General features: G+C 39.6%; 4 protein-coding genes across 7 annotated transcripts in view; 2 read left to right on the top strand and 2 right to left on the bottom strand.

Moving 5' to 3' along the window:
• Nucleotides 1-1,439: 1,439 nt before the first annotated feature.
• On the top strand, nucleotides 1,440-5,203 carry Syx18 (syntaxin 18). Of its 2 annotated transcripts, none has more exons than XM_076434866.1 (3): nucleotides 1,440-4,284; nucleotides 4,423-4,735; nucleotides 4,813-5,203. In XM_076434866.1, the coding sequence occupies exon 1, from the start codon at nucleotides 1,916-1,918 to the stop codon at nucleotides 2,888-2,890; it is 975 nt and encodes a 324-aa protein (XP_076290981.1). In that variant the 5' UTR covers nucleotides 1,440-1,915; the 3' UTR covers nucleotides 2,891-4,284; nucleotides 4,423-4,735; nucleotides 4,813-5,203. The 2 variants fall into 2 exon arrangements, with proteins under 2 accessions (XP_076290981.1, XP_076290980.1); XM_076434865.1 differs by having other exon boundaries at nucleotides 4,423-4,739.
• Nucleotides 2,899-10,885, bottom strand: LOC143214149 (uncharacterized). Its single transcript, XM_076434831.1, has 4 exons — nucleotides 10,182-10,885; nucleotides 5,789-9,907; nucleotides 5,476-5,689; nucleotides 2,899-5,298 (listed from the first exon to the last, which is right to left on the bottom strand). Exons 2-4 carry the CDS (start codon nucleotides 9,881-9,883, stop codon nucleotides 5,105-5,107), a joined length of 4,503 nt encoding a protein of 1,500 aa, XP_076290946.1. The 5' UTR covers nucleotides 9,884-9,907; nucleotides 10,182-10,885; the 3' UTR covers nucleotides 2,899-5,104.
• A 1,040-nt stretch (nucleotides 10,886-11,925) lies between these two features.
• On the top strand, nucleotides 11,926-12,532 carry LOC143214166 (uncharacterized). Of its 2 annotated transcripts, XM_076434879.1 has the most exons (3): nucleotides 11,926-12,068; nucleotides 12,151-12,303; nucleotides 12,421-12,532. In XM_076434879.1, exons 1-2 carry the CDS (start codon nucleotides 11,978-11,980, stop codon nucleotides 12,285-12,287), a joined length of 228 nt encoding a protein of 75 aa, XP_076290994.1. In that variant the 5' UTR covers nucleotides 11,926-11,977; the 3' UTR covers nucleotides 12,288-12,303; nucleotides 12,421-12,532. The 2 variants fall into 2 exon arrangements, with proteins under 2 accessions (XP_076290994.1, XP_076290993.1); XM_076434878.1 differs by lacking the exon at nucleotides 12,421-12,532 and having other exon boundaries at nucleotides 12,151-12,394.
• Nucleotides 12,533-13,487: 955 nt separating this feature from the next.
• Nucleotides 13,488-16,932, bottom strand: part of LOC143214153 (uncharacterized) — a 37,857-nt gene continuing 34,412 nt past the window's right edge. For both annotated transcript variants that reach the window (XM_076434847.1, XM_076434846.1), the window contains 5 exons: nucleotides 15,597-15,858; nucleotides 14,467-14,871; nucleotides 14,226-14,393; nucleotides 13,747-14,133; nucleotides 13,488-13,643 (listed from right to left, as the gene is read on the bottom strand). In XM_076434847.1, the coding sequence (XP_076290962.1) occupies nucleotides 13,488-13,643; nucleotides 13,747-14,133; nucleotides 14,226-14,393; nucleotides 14,467-14,871; nucleotides 15,597-15,858 (1,378 nt within the window). The remainder of the gene's footprint in view (nucleotides 13,644-13,746; nucleotides 14,134-14,225; nucleotides 14,394-14,466; nucleotides 14,872-15,596; nucleotides 15,859-16,932) is intronic.

Genomic DNA, 16,932 nt, shown 5'->3' with positions numbered 1-16,932 from the left:
GCGAATATTTTCGGAAACCTCGAAAATTGAACTTTGTATTAGGAGAACATGATATCGCAGGAGGTGGCACGAAATTCAGTAGTACAAGTCAACGACAAGTCAGACGGCCGTAAGCTTGGCGAAAATTTTCGGAAACCTCGAAAATAGAGTTTTGTATCGGGAGAACATGATATCGCAGGAGGTGGCACGAAATTCAGTAGAACAAGTCGACGACAAGTCAGACGGTTGAAAAATTTTTCGAAAATTCAGTAGTACAAGTCAACGACAAGCCAGACGGTCGATCGACGAGTCAGTGAAATTTGAGATTTTTGAGGGCGGCGAAAAAAGAATTTATTTATTTTTTTCTTTATTTCTTTATTTTTCACCAATAAAATTACAACTATATTTATTACCATATACATACATATTTTTATTTACCACTATACATATAATATACAACGCACTACACATTTAAAAATCCTTTTCCGAAGGCTGTGCTTCCTTGACACGGCCGGGCCGCGTGTTTCGCTCCCCATGATGGTCATAGATTTCCATTTACCTCAGGCCTGTACTGTGTGAACCGGGTTAGCCTCACTACTAAGTGCTACTAAGTCCCATAAGATGTCAAATGTCAGGACTTTTCCTATATGTCGTCTGTGCTTGTGCTAAACGTGAGTATAGGATCTGATCCAGGCTAAAAGTTGGTGTGGGGGCAGCACTACACCGAAGGCACTTTATATGCATACAGAATATTGTATATAGACCATATATATAGGGTGCATTCCGATTCACGCATGATGCGCATACACTGCATAGTGTATGCATAGAGACTCCTATACTACACTATACAGTGTATGCGCATCATGCGTGAATCGGAATGGACCCATAATTACAGACATTTTGTCAATTATAATTGATTATAATTTTGGTAAAAGTTAAATTTTAATGTAGACGTTGATAATATGAAAAATTTGTGTTTATTTCCTTATAATAACTTATTACTTTATTTAAAAAAAGAATAGTAAGAACAACATATACGTGAAAAGATATATTTGTATTACATACGGTTTTGTCGTTCCTTACAATTTTTTATGCAACTGCACCACTTTTCCAAACGTTTACGAAATAATGTATAAATGCATTTATATATATGTACTTATATACCTCGCTTTTATATCGCTATTCATAATTTGAATTATCTTGTGACGTACTTGTGGGCATCAGATACGCCGTTATCTTGGAACACTGCGTCCTATATATGTATGCATATTTATATACCTATATATGCCGGGTCCATAAGTATACTATATAGGCTGGAAGGTACTTACTATGTAGCGGACTCTACTGCGCATAATGATTCTAACGGGACTCGTTCATTGGCTAATTTCCTACTCGTACTCTACCGACCACGCGACCATTGGCTGACGCGCCACAACATGCGCGAAACAAGTACCTTCTTATGTGGAGCCAGAATAGAGCCAAGTAAATCAAAGTAAATATATATATATATATATGGTAATATGGTCTAAGGAAGGGCACCGAAGTCTCGTTGCAAACTAGGCTTTATTGTCTACGTTATCTGTATACATGTATGATACATGTACGTACGTTTCCCGAGCTTCCTCCAATTCGGTATTGGACGAAAAAAAGAGATTATCGAGAACACGATTACAATTGATCGCAGTCATGCTGCTGGGACTAGTTTACGATTACAAGACTGTTCGCAATATTTTTCCTCGATGACTGTTAAAATATAAATGTTGTATCCATCCATTTTTAGGTTAAAAACATATCGTAAATATCACAGTAAAAAGTACAACTTGGTGGCTACATAGTGGATAAACATTGTTGAATTGCGAGAGTAAAAACAGCTGGTATCGTAGAGTGAATGTTTGTTATTGACAAACTACAAGGAAAAAGTTAATTGTAAGTAATAATGGATGTAAGCCTATTGTTTAAAGCCAGCGTGAAGACGGTAAGTCTTCGTAATAACGATCCAGACATCGTAACTAATATTCCAAAGGCAAAGAAAACGAGGAGTAAAAGTTCCTTTTTCGTGAAAGCTCATGCAGTTGTTGTGCAGATTTCGAAGTTACGTCAATTTTTATTACAAAATCGTAAAGCGTACCTGAATTTCTCAAACTATTTATCTTATTTACCGAGTATGTCCGACGCGGATAGAGACGAAATAGATATTGGAGCACAAAAAATAATGAGCAAGTGTTCGCAGCTAATCAAGGATTTAAAAAGGGAAGTAGCAGACTCTGTATTATCTCCTCAGAATTTGGAGCACAGAGAAATAATGTTGCTCTTGATCGAGGATTACCTGAAAAATGTGTGTAAGATTTATTCAGAGCAAAAAGCAATACGCGTCAAGAGGACAATGGAAATAAGGAAAATGGCTAAATTAGAATTGGAAACGAGTCCTGGAAAACAGTTGGAACTGGAAAGGAAAAGATCGAGTTTGAACACTAACGAAAAGTTAGAAGAGAAAGAAGGTAAACACGGTTCCAACGATTCTAGTCCTCTGAAGATTCAAGAGATAAACGGAGATGTTAATTCTTTAATATACGAAGAGGAGTTGTCGCCTGAAGATATTCAAGTATTCGAGGCAGAAAATGAGCAGCTATACAACGAACTCAATACGATAACCGAAGAAGTGAAGCAAATAGAAAGTAAAGTGGTACACATCGCTGAACTCCAAGAAATATTTACAGAAAAAGTATTGGATCAAGATAAAGATTTGGACCGATTGATGACAACAGTCGTCGGATCTACAGAAAATGTCAGAGAAGCCAACGAACAGATCAGACAAGCTATTCAAAGGAACGCAGGACTTCGAGTGTGGATTCTTTTCTTTCTATTAGTTATGTCATTTTCTCTATTATTTCTCGACTGGTACAACCCATAAAATGAAGAAATGTTTTAGTAATTTTATTAAATTGTTTGTACATACACTCCAAGAATGCTGTACATTATTTCGGATGTTGATACACATAATAATCCTTCCTAACTTTGAAACGACAGGAAATCAAGGTTTTGCCAAAATATGTCACTGTATTTTATCCCCAAAACATTTTACATAATTGCTACATCTTACGTAATAAAATTTTCAATATATGTATATATGTATTTACTTATATACACACATTCGCACATGTTGCAAACATTTTTGTCGTTTCATTGGTATTTGGTTTAACAGGAAAACATATTGTAAACAAATCACAAGGGGAATATTGTTAATGTTTCTAAGATACATTCTCTAGTATCTTGCTCGATTTAAAAAAAATATTAATCCTATTTTATAACTCGGTATTTCAGTATTTCTATGTATAGGCATCTTACTTGATATTTGTTTCTCATTTTCACTGAACATATACCCACTGTGCTTATATATATATATATATTATATATATAATTATATAAACATATATATATATATATAATTATACATAAAAAATATATATATATGCAATGAATAGTTAGAGGAATTTTTTTTATAAATGGGATATATATTCAGCACACATATTGAATGCAATACGAATAGATTTAATAACCTGCTCGTAGAATTCCAAGTAAAAAAATATTTACAGGATGTGTGCCACTCGCTATCAAATTTGATATTATAGAGGTCTGTGTAGTCGTTTGATTAAAGAATAGTAAAACTGTCGACTAAACGCTCATAAGTTTCAATTACCATATGAATCGAAAAGATCTCGCCTAGTATCCGTCGCGATCGGTTACAATTTCTTTCAGAATACATATGTAGAGGACATATGTATGTTCCATACGATTTTGTTTTGACACAAACACTGGTACTATTACAGTTATAGGCTTGGCTTATCTCATCGGATATTTGCCATTAGAATGTAACAATTGTTGAACAAGTACAGGCTTGTCAAATGTAGCTGTGCGGTTGACCAAATTCATAGGGATGCGCAGAAGAAAACAAAGACCGCACTCGACAAGAGAAGGATGCAACATTTGAACGGTAAAGTACACACCTCGTCAAAAGTGCGTACTGTCCATTATTTCTTAAAGCAGTAAACATACAAAACAACTGTTTATATGTTTGTGTGAATACACTTGTGTCACTATACTTTTTAACTGAACTGTCGCAACGTGAATCGTTTGACAGGTGACGTATCGTTGTGAAGTTCCGCCTATTTACCACTGCGCAGCGGGGTCATTTCCCCTTGCGGGGGACATTCGACCGCACAGCTAGATTTGACAAGCTGTAAATATATTATTTGAACGGTACGAATGTTCTACGTGAAACATGGAAAGATAGAAAGAAAACATAAGGTACCGTGTTATCTACATTATTAATGTAAATAAGAGAAATTATTGGTTATATTACTGCTCTGTTAACGTTCAAGTTCCTCTTTACGAGGGTAGTTGCTAAAAAACATCTCATTGACTCTACAATATATCATAATTTAGGTATTGGCAATTTCATAAATAGTGTGGAAACGGAAATATTCATAAAAACGTATCTACCTACAATTGAAAAGACAATGACAATTAATTGACACAGGTAAACGGTGATTACGAATCATGAGACCTTCTCTTCTCTACAATTACAATTAGTTCCTTATAAAAATGATTTTCGATTCCCGATTTCGAATTCGATTTATACAAAATGTTACAAAATTCTAACGCCTATAACTCTATCATACGATAAGCGACATTGCTGGCTTCTGCATATCGAGTCACAGTAAGAGAAACCTTCGTATATCTGGATATCCATATACTCGTATGTATGTATAATACACAATATTACCATATAAAATATGCTTCAATATTTCAATCATAAATATTAACTTTACACAGGTTTCGTTTGTTAAAAACATACTGAACTGTCAAAAAAAACTTCATTCATAATTAATGGACACTCACGAAAAGAATGGATTTCCAATATTATGGGCAAGTATCAAAGCAAAGCAATACTTAAAAGTAAAGTACCAGTTACTTTGTAATCCATAAGTGCTTAAACAAATAATTCTGAGTAATACAATGAAAGTAAAAATTTGATAATGCGTATATATAATATAATAATATGCAAAGGCGGATTGTTCTCGTCCGTCTTTAAACTAAAAAGTATATTTTTGACAACTAAATGTACCTAGTTCTGTGTGTAATTGTATTTGTAACGACGTTGTATGTCGTATCGACAGAATTTCCCTTCTATTAAACATTGAACCACCCATGTTGTGGAAAGCAATGGCATTTGTAGTTCACTAGCTTTTCCCGTCACCCACGACGGACACGATCTGTTTGTAAGAACTACTGTTCCTTCCCCGAAGCCTTCCATTGTATCTGAAATGATAAAATGATTCGTATCGTTATGCGGTATTCTTCTTGTTGCGCGGGATCTATTTTGTATCCGATATTTATTGTACAGAATATAATACAATATGATGCAGCATAAAATAGTATAGTTGAATATCGTGAGATCTTAAATAAAGAGGTGGGTGACTGTAAGGAGTTCCATACCTGGTTTATCCGCTAATAAAACAACAGCACCAGCGTTCTCGCAAATTTTCCGCCAAAATGTGATAAACAATTTTTCGGACTCTATGTTTGGAATTATCACGACTACTTCCGTCAATGGTTTATTGCCGGGCCTTTGAAACATTTCGACGTAAGATTTCTTATCCAAACTCCATCCTGCAGGCAATTCATCCTCAGCTGGATTTACGATTTTTCCCTATCAAAGAAGATGTGCGATGTTATATATATATATATTGGACAACGGGTGAAATTCAATATTGTGGGAGCATTGATATTTCGGAAAGTATTTACTTGCCTCTTGACAACATCTTATGATCCAATTGTGATTATAGGCGGGTATACCGACGGAAAGACACAACAGAGCCTTCGCGGTTGTGTTTGGCACGTTTGTTATTAGTTTTGTACTTTTGTATTCGTTTTCAGGGATATCATTGAAGTCGGTATAAACTTTCCCGTTACCGGCTGATATCTGTGCGATCAATCTGTCACTGACGAAAGGCTTTTTCGACCATTCCTCTTCGTTTTCTGTTCCTGGATCCGAACTGCAATCTTTGATGTCGGATTGATATCGATCGAGGGTGTCCAAGGGTGCGCAGGTTAAAATGAAGGACATGCCTTTGAACAGATTCGAATCTTTGCTAGGTATTGGTCCGAAGGTAGCGATAGTCTGTTCATCGTCGACTTTCTTTTTACTCCGTGGCTTGCTTTTGATGCGACTTTGCGGCCCTTTCACGATCTGTTCGTGAGGAGTTCCGATGATCTCCGGTTGTACACCTATGGACGAGATCTCGTCTTTGATCGACACGTTCGAGTCGCTGGAAACACCGTCGCTCTCGGAAGCCGGTTTCTTGTCCTTCGTAAGCGTAGACGCCATGCCTGACACAGACGGTAAGGACGGTTCTGCTATGTTTTTCACTGCTGTCCCCGGAGTGTGTTGAGAGTGCGATGACTTCGACTTGGGCGTTGAGAAAACCGGAGTCCCGATTCTTCTGGATCGCCTTTTACCGTCAACCATATTGTCCAAAGATACCTGACCCAAATGCTTCGGCGTAAGTAGAAGGCTCTTGGAATCCGAGCTCATTTCTTCCTTCAGCACTTGAGCTTGATCAGAGGACAAAAAGATATCCTTTACTTGAACTTTCAATTTCTCTCCTTCGTCAGTTTCTACAGTATAATATACTTCGTTATTTACAGTGTTCACGTCTACGATTATACCGCAAGATCCATAGTCGTCGTTGCTAGTGGTGGCATAGACAGACAAACCTTCTTTCAAAACTTTTGGTATCGTTATGATAAAGTCCTCAATAAGTAGTTTATTCTTCCCATCGTAGAAGTTCACTTTATATTTTGTTTTCACTTTATCGATAACTGTGCCAGGATAATAATTATTATCAGACCATTTGGCGAACACGGTTTTCCTGATCAGATCGTCTACTACTGTCTGCGAGAACGACGAAGGTTTCGACGATGATGCGTCTGTGTCTGCTACAGTACCTGAGGCGGACTGCTCCGTGTATTCTGTTTTACTTTTCTTCTTGCTCGGTGTGTCGATGTTCTCCGCGGGGGTGTCGAAAGTCTTCAACGAAATCTTGTTCAATCCGTTTGACTGACTATCCAATTTGGCATTCTTACTTCGTGGCCTTTTGACCGGTTTACCCTTCTTCGAGGTTCTCGGTGTTTGCGGTTCGGCTACTTCCTGCTGGGCTTCCGGGGTAGAGGATCGAATCTTCTGCAACTGATCGTCTATCCTTTCGTTGCTGACGTTGTACGTGTCGATACTAGCGAGGAGTTCGGCGTTTACGAAATTCAAAACACTCGTCGTAACGAGACGACTGTTTTGCCACTCTTTGTTGAGACGCTCGTATGCCTCGTCCATGCTTTGCTTGTCGTTGAACGGATGCATGTCGGGGATATGTTTTTTTGCATGTTTTGCGGGTACTCTTGGCAAAGAGAAATGCGTGCTGTCTCGTGCCGCGAGCTTCGCCGCCAACGACGCAGCGCTCGACACAGAACTTATAGAACTGATGGTCGATGCAAACGAAAGTCTAGTATTCAACGGATACATCTGTGGATTACTGTTTATAGATCCCGGGGACGCATCCTTGTTATCGTTACCAGAAATGTCTGCCAAAGAAGCGGAGGTGTCGTTGTTTTTCTGTCGTATCAAGGTAGGCTCGCCAACAGGTTCACATTGTACACCGGTGATCTCTTTGCTCAGAAACTCCTTTGTACCTTCGTCGACTTGCAATAAACACTTCATTCGAACGTATATGCCTATTTCTTTTTCCACTTGTAAAGCCTTCGCCATAGAACTACTGTGAGTCGAGATTGATTTGCTTTTCTCATCCATTATAAAAACATCGGGTTCGTTGTCGCTTACGCTCAGTAAGAGATCGACGTGATCAGAGTCTTTCAAAGAAGCAATCGCTTTAGTTTGTTTATTTGCGCTCTGCACAGACGCGGAGATATTGTTGTCCGATTTGTCTGTTACGAGTACGACTGGTATGTCGTTGAAAGTATCCGATTGCAAACTAGCTGTACTGTCTGTATCGCATCTTTTCGACTCAGTGCTTCCGTTAACGAGTTTGCTGCCAGACTTGATCGAATCCAGCGACGACTCTTTGCCCGTTCCTACCGACTTGTAACTGAATTCGCTACTGCTTTTAGTGTCGTAGCAACTTTTGTATATCGTTTCAGCTTTCGTATCGTCCAAAGAATTCTTGCTATCTGTTTTCGTATCAGAATCTTCTTGCGAGGAATCGAGTACTATTTTCTCTCCATCCTCGTCGATCTCTACTAATTCCCTAGACTTTGGCTTAATCTCCTGAACCATGGTCTTATCGTATATAACTTCTACGCTCATCCTGGATTTGATCGCTGGATTACTCGAGATTACGTTTGAACAAGATTCGTTCGTTGAATTCTTAGAATTCAATGTTTCTTCTTTTTCGTTGGTCTTCTCAATTGGACTGATGTGTTTTGCGTTACTCGAGATTACGTTTGAACAAGATTCGTTCGTTGAATTCTTAGAATTCAATGTTTCTTCTGTTTCGATGGTCTTCTCAATTGGACTGGTGTGTTTTGCGTTACTCGAGATTACGTTTGAACAAGATTCGTTCGTTGAATTCTTAGAATTCAATGTTTCTCCTGCTTCGTTGGTCTTCTCAATTGGACTGGTGTGTTTTGCATTACTCGAGATTACGTTTGAACAAGATTCGTTCGTTGAATTCTTAGAATTCAATGTTTCTTCTCTTTCGTTGGTCTTCTCAATTGGACTGGTGTGTTTTGTCTGATCGATGCAATATCCTTTCTCGTCTGTGTTCTCTACTTTCGTATTTTCTGCGTTTACATCTGAATCCTTGGGTTGGATTGGGTTCGAATCCATCGTGTCTCTAGTATTCTCATCTAACGTTACTTTCTCTATCGTAATTGCTTTGGAAGATGATATACCGTCTTTTTTCAGGTCCGACTTATTCATTTCATTCTCGTCGTAAAGTTTCTCTACTTTTTCTACTTTATCTACTTGTTCGGTTTCTTTGTTTGTACAAAATTCGCTTGACACCAATGCGTCATTACAGTTATCAGTTTTATCTACTTCCTTTACCTGTGATTCCAATAGAGTTGTAGAATCCTTGGTCGGCTCTTCAACATTCATGGATATACCTATCGTACTTTCCAAAACGTCGTCTTCAGCCATATCTTGAGTTTCCGCGATTATCAAATTAGTATCGACACAATTTTCCGAGAAGTCTTGTTGAGTGTCATCGGTCTTGATAAACTGACTCGCCTCGACTACCTCCTCCTCCTCCTCCTCGTCACGTGTTTCTTCTTCCTGACGCATCAATGCATCCTCGTTTGAAAGAGTTCTTAAAATCTTGTTGGGTGGTTCGTCGAAAGAGCCTGCTTTCCGTTTGAGACTGGTCACTCCTGTACCGCTATAAATCTGTATCTTTGACGGAGAATGATCTTGTGGTGGAGTACACTGTATAATCTCCTCCTCTTCGTCCTTATCTTCGTCATCAACGAGTTTCTCCATGTCGCATAAGACATTATTGTCGTTCCTTGGTTTCTCTTTTGTTACCTCGAGCGTGTGTTCATTTTGAACATCTTTCTTCTCCGAGGTTTTATCTTCATCAGAATTGGGCAACTTATGTTCCGTAGTTGCGTCCGTCGAGCCACCTACGCTACCGGTTAAAGTGTAACGCTCTTCTTCTCGAGGCTTTTCTTCCTTATCCAAGGAATCATCGTCTTCAAAATCCACCAGATGAAAGTCCTGACTTTCGTTCAAGCTGACTGCACTATTCTCCATGCTATTACATTGTTCAGCATTCTCCGAATCAATGTTATTACTTTCTATCGTACAGTTCTCTTTTTTCTCCGATTCCGACATTATTACGAATTTCTCAATGAAACGCTAAAAACAAAAATTTTTAAGTGAAAATTTTTCAACGCAAGATTTTTCGCGATTCTTCCAAATTCGAATACTCTTGATAGAAAAAAAGCAATCGGTGGAAAAGAACTAATTTGAAACACCTTGCGTTAAGGTTTTGTCGATAATTGGAACCGAAATTCAAGGACACCCTATATAAAGATGCAGTGTTTACAACGAGTCTGGAAGGTTACGGCGGGAACGTCATGTGATCGTGACAATTCAGTAAAAATCACGTATCAGGAAGACTAAAACCTACCGAAATCGATCACATACAGGGCAAGTTGGTTTCTCGATCGAATTATTTTCGCCAGTTTATCTTTCTATTAGATTTGCCGCCGGGGACCAATTCGTTCGCCGGCCGTCGAGAGCGGGAGGTCATATATTTTCTTGTACTCACAACCGTTTCGTCTTTCCCTTTTCACCTTTTTCCGCCAATCGATCTTCCTTGTACTACCTTTCTCGGTACTGATCGCAAGGTTCGCGTTAATGAACCGATCTCCCATAGAAAATCCAACGAGAACGCCACTTTTTACTCGGAAAAGAACACAGGCCACAAAACGCCATCGCTACTTTCCCGTAATCATAGATTATGTAATTCTAGATTGCCGGAGTTTCTGCGTGCAAACTTTGTTCCTCGTGTCGACCAATCAGGAATCGTCTTGAAAATTGACATTCGGTTTTTAGTTTTTTGTTGCTTGTTGCGTATTCCGTATTGCGATTGTGAGGCGACGTATCTCATACTTTTCAAAATAAGATTGAAGTGAATCCCCGCGTATCTTGCGAAACCGATAACGCATATGACAAATTATCAAACTCGACAATTTTTAGGAATTCTTTTCTTTTTTTCTTTTATCATTGTATTATGCAAAAACGTGGCCACACCACGGACAAGATATAAGAATAGACGGAATAGACGTAGTAGCAACAATTTATGACTTTCCCTGTCCTCCTCTAAATAGCCCACGCTATGATCGTATCCGTCGGTAACGTTCGGCTAGCAGCTTGAACATTGTGTCACTATGTGGAATGGCGCTGTACAGAGATTTGAACCCTTAGGCCTTAGACTATATATACTTATAGACCCGGCATAGCTATAGGATATGCATAGGGCGCAGTGTTCCAAGATAACGGAGTATCTGGTGCCCACAAGTCGCGTCACAAGATAATTCAAAGTATGTATACAAGTATGTTTATGCATTATTTCGTAAACATTTGGAAAAATGATGCAAACTTGTTGCATAAAGAATTCTAAGGAACAACCAAACCGTGATACAAATATATCTTTTCACTCGTTCTTACTATTCTTTTCTTTCAATAAAGTAATAAGTTGTGAGTATTTCATATTATCAACATCTACATTCAAATTTAACCTTTTTCCATATCATAATTATAATTTAAATTAAATAATATAAAAGAGAAAATGAGTTAGCCATATTTAAAATAAGAAGAATAAAGTAAAAATGAACGAGTAATAAAATCAAATATGTATTACAGTTACAGCTTTCATAAATATTTATACAGAATGAGATACAGTGACGATTCCCCTTCCCCCTCTAGGTACACTTTAGTTTCATGGTATTTCTTAACAGACTATAGCATTTTGCCCACATCCGTCATCTGGTATATAGATCCTGGAACACGCCATGTTATCTGAAGCCGGGTCTTTAAGTACAATAGTCTAAGGGGGAGATATTGTGCAAGATTTCTTGCGTATGCGCGAGCAATTATGTTAGCCAAAAAGTACCGATATTTTATGGGGTGTTCAAGGTCTCCCATTTTACCGAAAATTTTACTTTACTGAGGCTAAATTCGCCGCGCATGCGCGAGAAAAATCTTGCACGATATCTCACCACCTCTCCAGTCAACATTGCAAAAGACCACGGGCCACGGGCGTGAGCACGTGAGCACCAGTGAGCACTCTCATTTCCTTTCTGCTAAGGGAGTAATTCGATAATTAGAGAAAAAATTTGAACTTTACAACCATTTAGGTAGAAACGAAGTGTCGGGATAGTTATACTTAACTGTGTTGTATCTTGAGGTAGAAGAACAACAATGACCGACCGTGACAAAGATATCGTAATAGAAATCAAAACGTTAAACGTGGAGTTGAAAAAGAAACTGGAAGCGGTTTCGAAACAAAGAGGTTACCATGCGACCAATCTTTCCGTTGTTTCACAGTGAAATGTAAATATTCGAGTAACATTATTCGCCTTGTTCTCTTTCAGTCGAATGCGCCGAATTGCAGTTAGAAATTTTGAAACTGTACACTCCGACGACACTCGAGATCGTGGAATCGTTGGGACAACTGGTCGCGCGAGAGATGAATACATACAACGAACGAACGATGCACGAACGATCATGATCGCATCGGCAAAACGGCAAGTTTCTTTTGCGTTTGAAAACATGAAAATTATACCCATCGCGAACTTGATAAAAATCAAACGAAATATATGGACACTTATATTGAAATATATTTGTATTATGCCCGAATACAGCTCCGACATAGACTGTATCCACAGTTTTGTAACCTAAGGACAGACAATAATATACACATATACGCTCTCCTTATCCAATCGAAGTGGAAATACATGCTATAGTTGATATCGCTTTCTATCTTTCATTCTTCACCAATTCGTTTCGATATTACATACATGCGCGTTGCGTTTTGCCAATCTGACGTTCTTGATAACGGAGAGAATGGAAACGTACGACCTACACACATTATCAACATTACCATAGACGGAGAAACGAATCGTCGTAAAAATGCATTCTTTATTCCGTGAATACAAGGAGATTGTTGCAAGTTCGTCAAGACCGTTTCGATTCAATTTTGCTTTCTTTAGTTTGCGAGATTACCCATCGGAACTTGGCTTAACTTTCTTGTTCACTTATCTTCATAGAGGACGTCCGATTGTACGATAGACGGATGAAAATGTACATATACATATGTATAATAACAAATCGTTCGAGAGAGAGAGAGAGAGGGGAGGGGAGAGAAAAGTTAAATAATAGCTCGGCGGAGTCTAATGGAAGATTCTAATAAGATCTTTTGCAATCAGTCAATTATTATTGTCGCATACTGTTTACCGTTCCATCTACTCGAAGAATAGAGAGAGAGAGAGAGAAGAAAGAAAATGGAAGAAACAAGATGCACACCTCGCAATTGGAATAATCTCTTTGGCTCTCGTTTTAATCCTCATTTCATGGAACAATGTCTTCACGGAATAGAATCGTTTCGATATCGACGAAACTGTAATCGCGGATATCGTTTCTCATTGGTATCGTAACGATACCGCAGTGTTCTCGAATCTTCTCTAAACTAATCAAAAAGAATAATAAAAAGTGTTTACTGCGTCGAACACGAAACGCAGCGAAACAAGAAAGAAAACAGGAAGAGCGCCGACTAGAGAAAACGAACTAAATCCTTAGAGATTCGAAGTCACAGTTTCGCGAGGAAGCCACGTTCGTTCGTCGACAGAGGATGTCCAGCGTGTGACGTGTGCCGGTCGCATACGGCATGCGACATCGCAGCACCGTGTTACGCATGTTCAATTCGTGGTCACTATCGGGCGAGACTATACTTTTTCCCCGCGAAGAATACGACTGCTTCGAAGCAACTCATCTTTTGGTTTTTTCGCGGATGCGCGCCGCAGATTTCCTTGGCTTTCAGCAAGTGATTCACCAGACACATCTTCTTCGGGCCTTCCTGCGTCTGAAACTTCAACGAACACGTTGCGCGATTAATTGGTGTACACTCGCAGAAGCGGTCATGCTTATTTCAGACAGCGCCGTCTTTTCGATAACCGACGACAGATGCTTACGCAAGTGTGGCACGCCTGCAGCATAATGCACGGTGAATAGAGTATTTGCGAGTCGTCTCCATCCAGCATGGACACCACGAATCCGCACCATTCTTGGATTTCTTTCAACTCTCGTCCAACCGGACAAACTGCCGCGTCCGCGTCCGTGTCTCCGATCTCGCCCTCGTCCCCGTACAAGCCATTATACAATTTTCGTGATCGGTGAAACCGATCTGTCGGGATCGTACCTTCGTCTTCGGCCATTTGATCGTCGTTGCGTTTATTCCTCGTAAGCTGGATATCACTAGCCTCCCAACACTCGGTAGTTTCATTCATTGGAGTGTCATTTTCGTAGCTCTCCTTTAGTCCGTCCACCGCTTTCAAACGGCGTCCCAGAACCTCCCTCGCCTGTTGACAATATTAACGTTACGAAACGTTATACGGCAATAATTGACGATAATAATTGAAGAAGAAATCGGACGTATCCGTTCAACGTGCACCTCCTCTAAACAAGCTATGGTGCCCGAGCGCATGTTTTTTAATACATTCTGGACGATCATGCTCCTGAGCTCCTTCAGCCTCGTAAGTATCCGTATCTGACCGTATTTGGTCACTAGTTTCGTATTCTCCACCATGTAGTCTCGATGGTCTCCTTTCACTCCGTAAAGCTGTGGAACATTACCGTTTTGAGCCTGTTACTTTGTCGGCTACATCGAACTCGTGTACCCATTTCTGAATTACCTTCATCATACTGTGCAACCACTCGTCGTAGTACTCCTCCTCCCAATTTCCTTTTCTCAGCGGCTGAGAAGTCTTCTTTCTCCTTCGATCGATACCGAAATACTGTGACCAATCGATGCTCTTCTTCCTGACATCGATAGGCTTCGACTTGTCGTCCTTGGCCACGCTTTCCTTTTGGCTTTTCACCGACACATTCGCCTTTGGCGCCTCCGTGGAACCCTCATGTTTTTGCTCCTTGCGATCGTGGTCATGATTATGATCGTGGTCGTGGTCGTGATCATGATCGTGGTCGTGGTCGTGGTCGTGGTCGTGATCATGGTCGTGGTCGTGATCATGATTGTGGTCGTGACCATGGTCGTGGTCGTGACATTGCGGGCCGAACAACGAGCCCAAGTCTTGAGCGACCTTGAATGCACCGCGTGTAGCAACATGTTAAAATATCGTACCTTTTCTATTGGGTTGGCAAGAAAGTAATTTCGGTATTCTAAGGTCAAGTACAGCCCAATTTTTTTATTCGAGCAATGAACCTTAATGGATAAGATATTTTCCCTTTTGCTCGATGATCTTTTGCCAGAAAGAATAAACAAGGAAATATTTTATTGATTAAAGTTCATCGCTTGAATAAGGAAATTCGGTTTTTTTTTCACCGTAAAATACCGAAATTACTCTCTTGCCAACCCAATATATTTTCAAATTTATATACTATACTTGAGCCCAAATAAGAAGGTACTTGTTCTGCGCATATTGTTGCGCGTTAGCCATGAAATGCATGGCGTCAGCCAATGATCGCGTGGTAGGCGGAGTACGAGTAGGGGGATTAGCCAATGAACGAGTTCCGTTAGAGTCATATGCGCAGTAGAGTCTTAAATTCGTCGGCTAGTAAGTACCTTCTTATTTGGGCTCAAGTATATGCTTACGTTTAGTAAATTAGTGATGATTAGACTGCGGATCTATATGCAAAATCAAAATATTTTTCATTGATTGTGGGAAGCAGGAATAGAATAAAAAATTTTCTTATCTATTACTGCTTTATGTTTCACCGAACTAATTTCTTCATAAATGCATAAAGATCCGCAGTCTCGTGATCACGAGGAATACGTGAATACACGAGGAAAGCTGGATTGAACAACCTTAGGGTCCGTGAGCTGATTCTTCGGAGGTAACGACTGAGGACTCCGCTTGGCGACAGGGAAACGTTTAGCAACGTTTCTGTAGGTTCTATAGTCGCGATCAACGGGATACCCTTCGTTCATGGTTCTACGTTCGGCCAACGAAAGGTACAATGAATTCGGATCCAAATCTCGTTCGGTGATCTCGGCGTCGTCCGCGTTCTGATCGCGCATCAGCGATTCCTTGTTTAGCATGTCACCCCAGGACATTGGACCGGCGTTCCTACCAACATGTACCATCCTTGAAGATTTCGTTCAGCAAGCAGTTTCGAATCATAAATTGGAAAGTACAATCGAGAAAACTTGAGAAAATGTGAGTACGGTAATGTCCGACTGTAAGTCATTTCACGGTTCAGTGTTTCGACGTAGATATAAGCCGAACACTATTTTTTGTGGCTTCAAAGACCGCGCCTAACGTAGAATAGGACAGCGAAGCTGGAGAAACCTCGGTTTATTTTTCATTATTTTTTTATGGGACTTTGACCGACATATTCGTGGCATTTTTGTAATAAAAATGATACCAAATATGATATACTTTCAATTATATTTACTTGTTTAATGAACGATGAAAGTTTTCGACGCAAAGAAGGACAACGTATGGGAAAGAAAGAGACGCGGAGAATCGCGGCGCGCCGCGCCGGCACAGTTCAAAGCATTTCCATACGCTGTTCTTCCTTGCGACCGAAACATTCGTCGTTCATTACTAGATTTCGGATCTTTATGCAAAATAAAAATTGTCTCCATCGATTGCAAGAAATAGAAACTAAATTGAGCGTTACTTCTTCCCTTAATGATTTTAAGAGAGTAGAAGTCATATATTGACATCTTCAATTTTTAAAAATTTTTCAACAATTTTGACTCATATAACCAATTTTGCTATAAATGTGTAAAGATCCGCAGTCTATTCATTACACAAGTAAATATCATCGGAATTACATCGCATTTGGTATCATTTTTATAACAGGAATGCCACTAACATGTTGATCAAAGTCCCATAAAAAAATCATGAAAAATAAAGAAGTTTTGTAATTGGATTAGTACTTCACTGACAGACCGCAGCAGTTTGAGCTTCTTGGCCCCTCGCGGGGTATGCCCCCCAGTGGAGTGGACAGTGTAGCGACATATGCTTTCAGCAAGATTTACAGTCGGACATTACTGCATGTAACGAACAGCGAGCAACCCGCTTATCGCTGAGCCATCTGGACGGACAGGTTGCCCGCTGTCAAGCGCCACCCTGACACAGGCTACCGTAAATACTAATTACTAATTGTAAATATAATAAATGCAATAGTGTATA

This window comes from Lasioglossum baleicum, chromosome 12 (genome assembly GCF_051020765.1).
Source record: "Lasioglossum baleicum chromosome 12, iyLasBale1, whole genome shotgun sequence".
In the NCBI taxonomy this organism is placed as follows: Eukaryota; Metazoa; Arthropoda; class Insecta; order Hymenoptera; family Halictidae; genus Lasioglossum; species Lasioglossum baleicum.
Note: the sequence above shows the minus strand (reverse complement) of the source record. Positions and strands in the feature narration are given on the sequence as shown.

Bases quoted from the DNA above. Each gene is read 5' to 3' on its own strand.
- Syx18 (XM_076434866.1), top strand. From the start codon at position 1,916: ATGGATGTAAGCCTATTGTTTAAAGCCAGCGTGAAGACGGTAAGTCTT.
- LOC143214149 (XM_076434831.1), bottom strand. From the start codon at position 9,883: ATGTCGGAATCGGAGAAAAAAGAGAACTGTACGATAGAAAGTAATAAC. The intron at 5,690-5,788 runs GCAAGTAAATAC...CTTCTTTGATAG, and splicing joins TCATAAGATGTTGTCAAGAG to GGAAAAATCGTAAATCCAGC. The intron at 5,299-5,475 runs GTATGGAACTCC...TTATCATTTCAG, and splicing joins TTTATTAGCGGATAAACCAG to ATACAATGGAAGGCTTCGGG.
- LOC143214166 (XM_076434879.1), top strand. From the start codon at position 11,978: ATGACCGACCGTGACAAAGATATCGTAATAGAAATCAAAACGTTAAAC. The intron at 12,069-12,150 runs GTTACCATGCGA...GTTCTCTTTCAG, and splicing joins AGCGGTTTCGAAACAAAGAG to TCGAATGCGCCGAATTGCAG.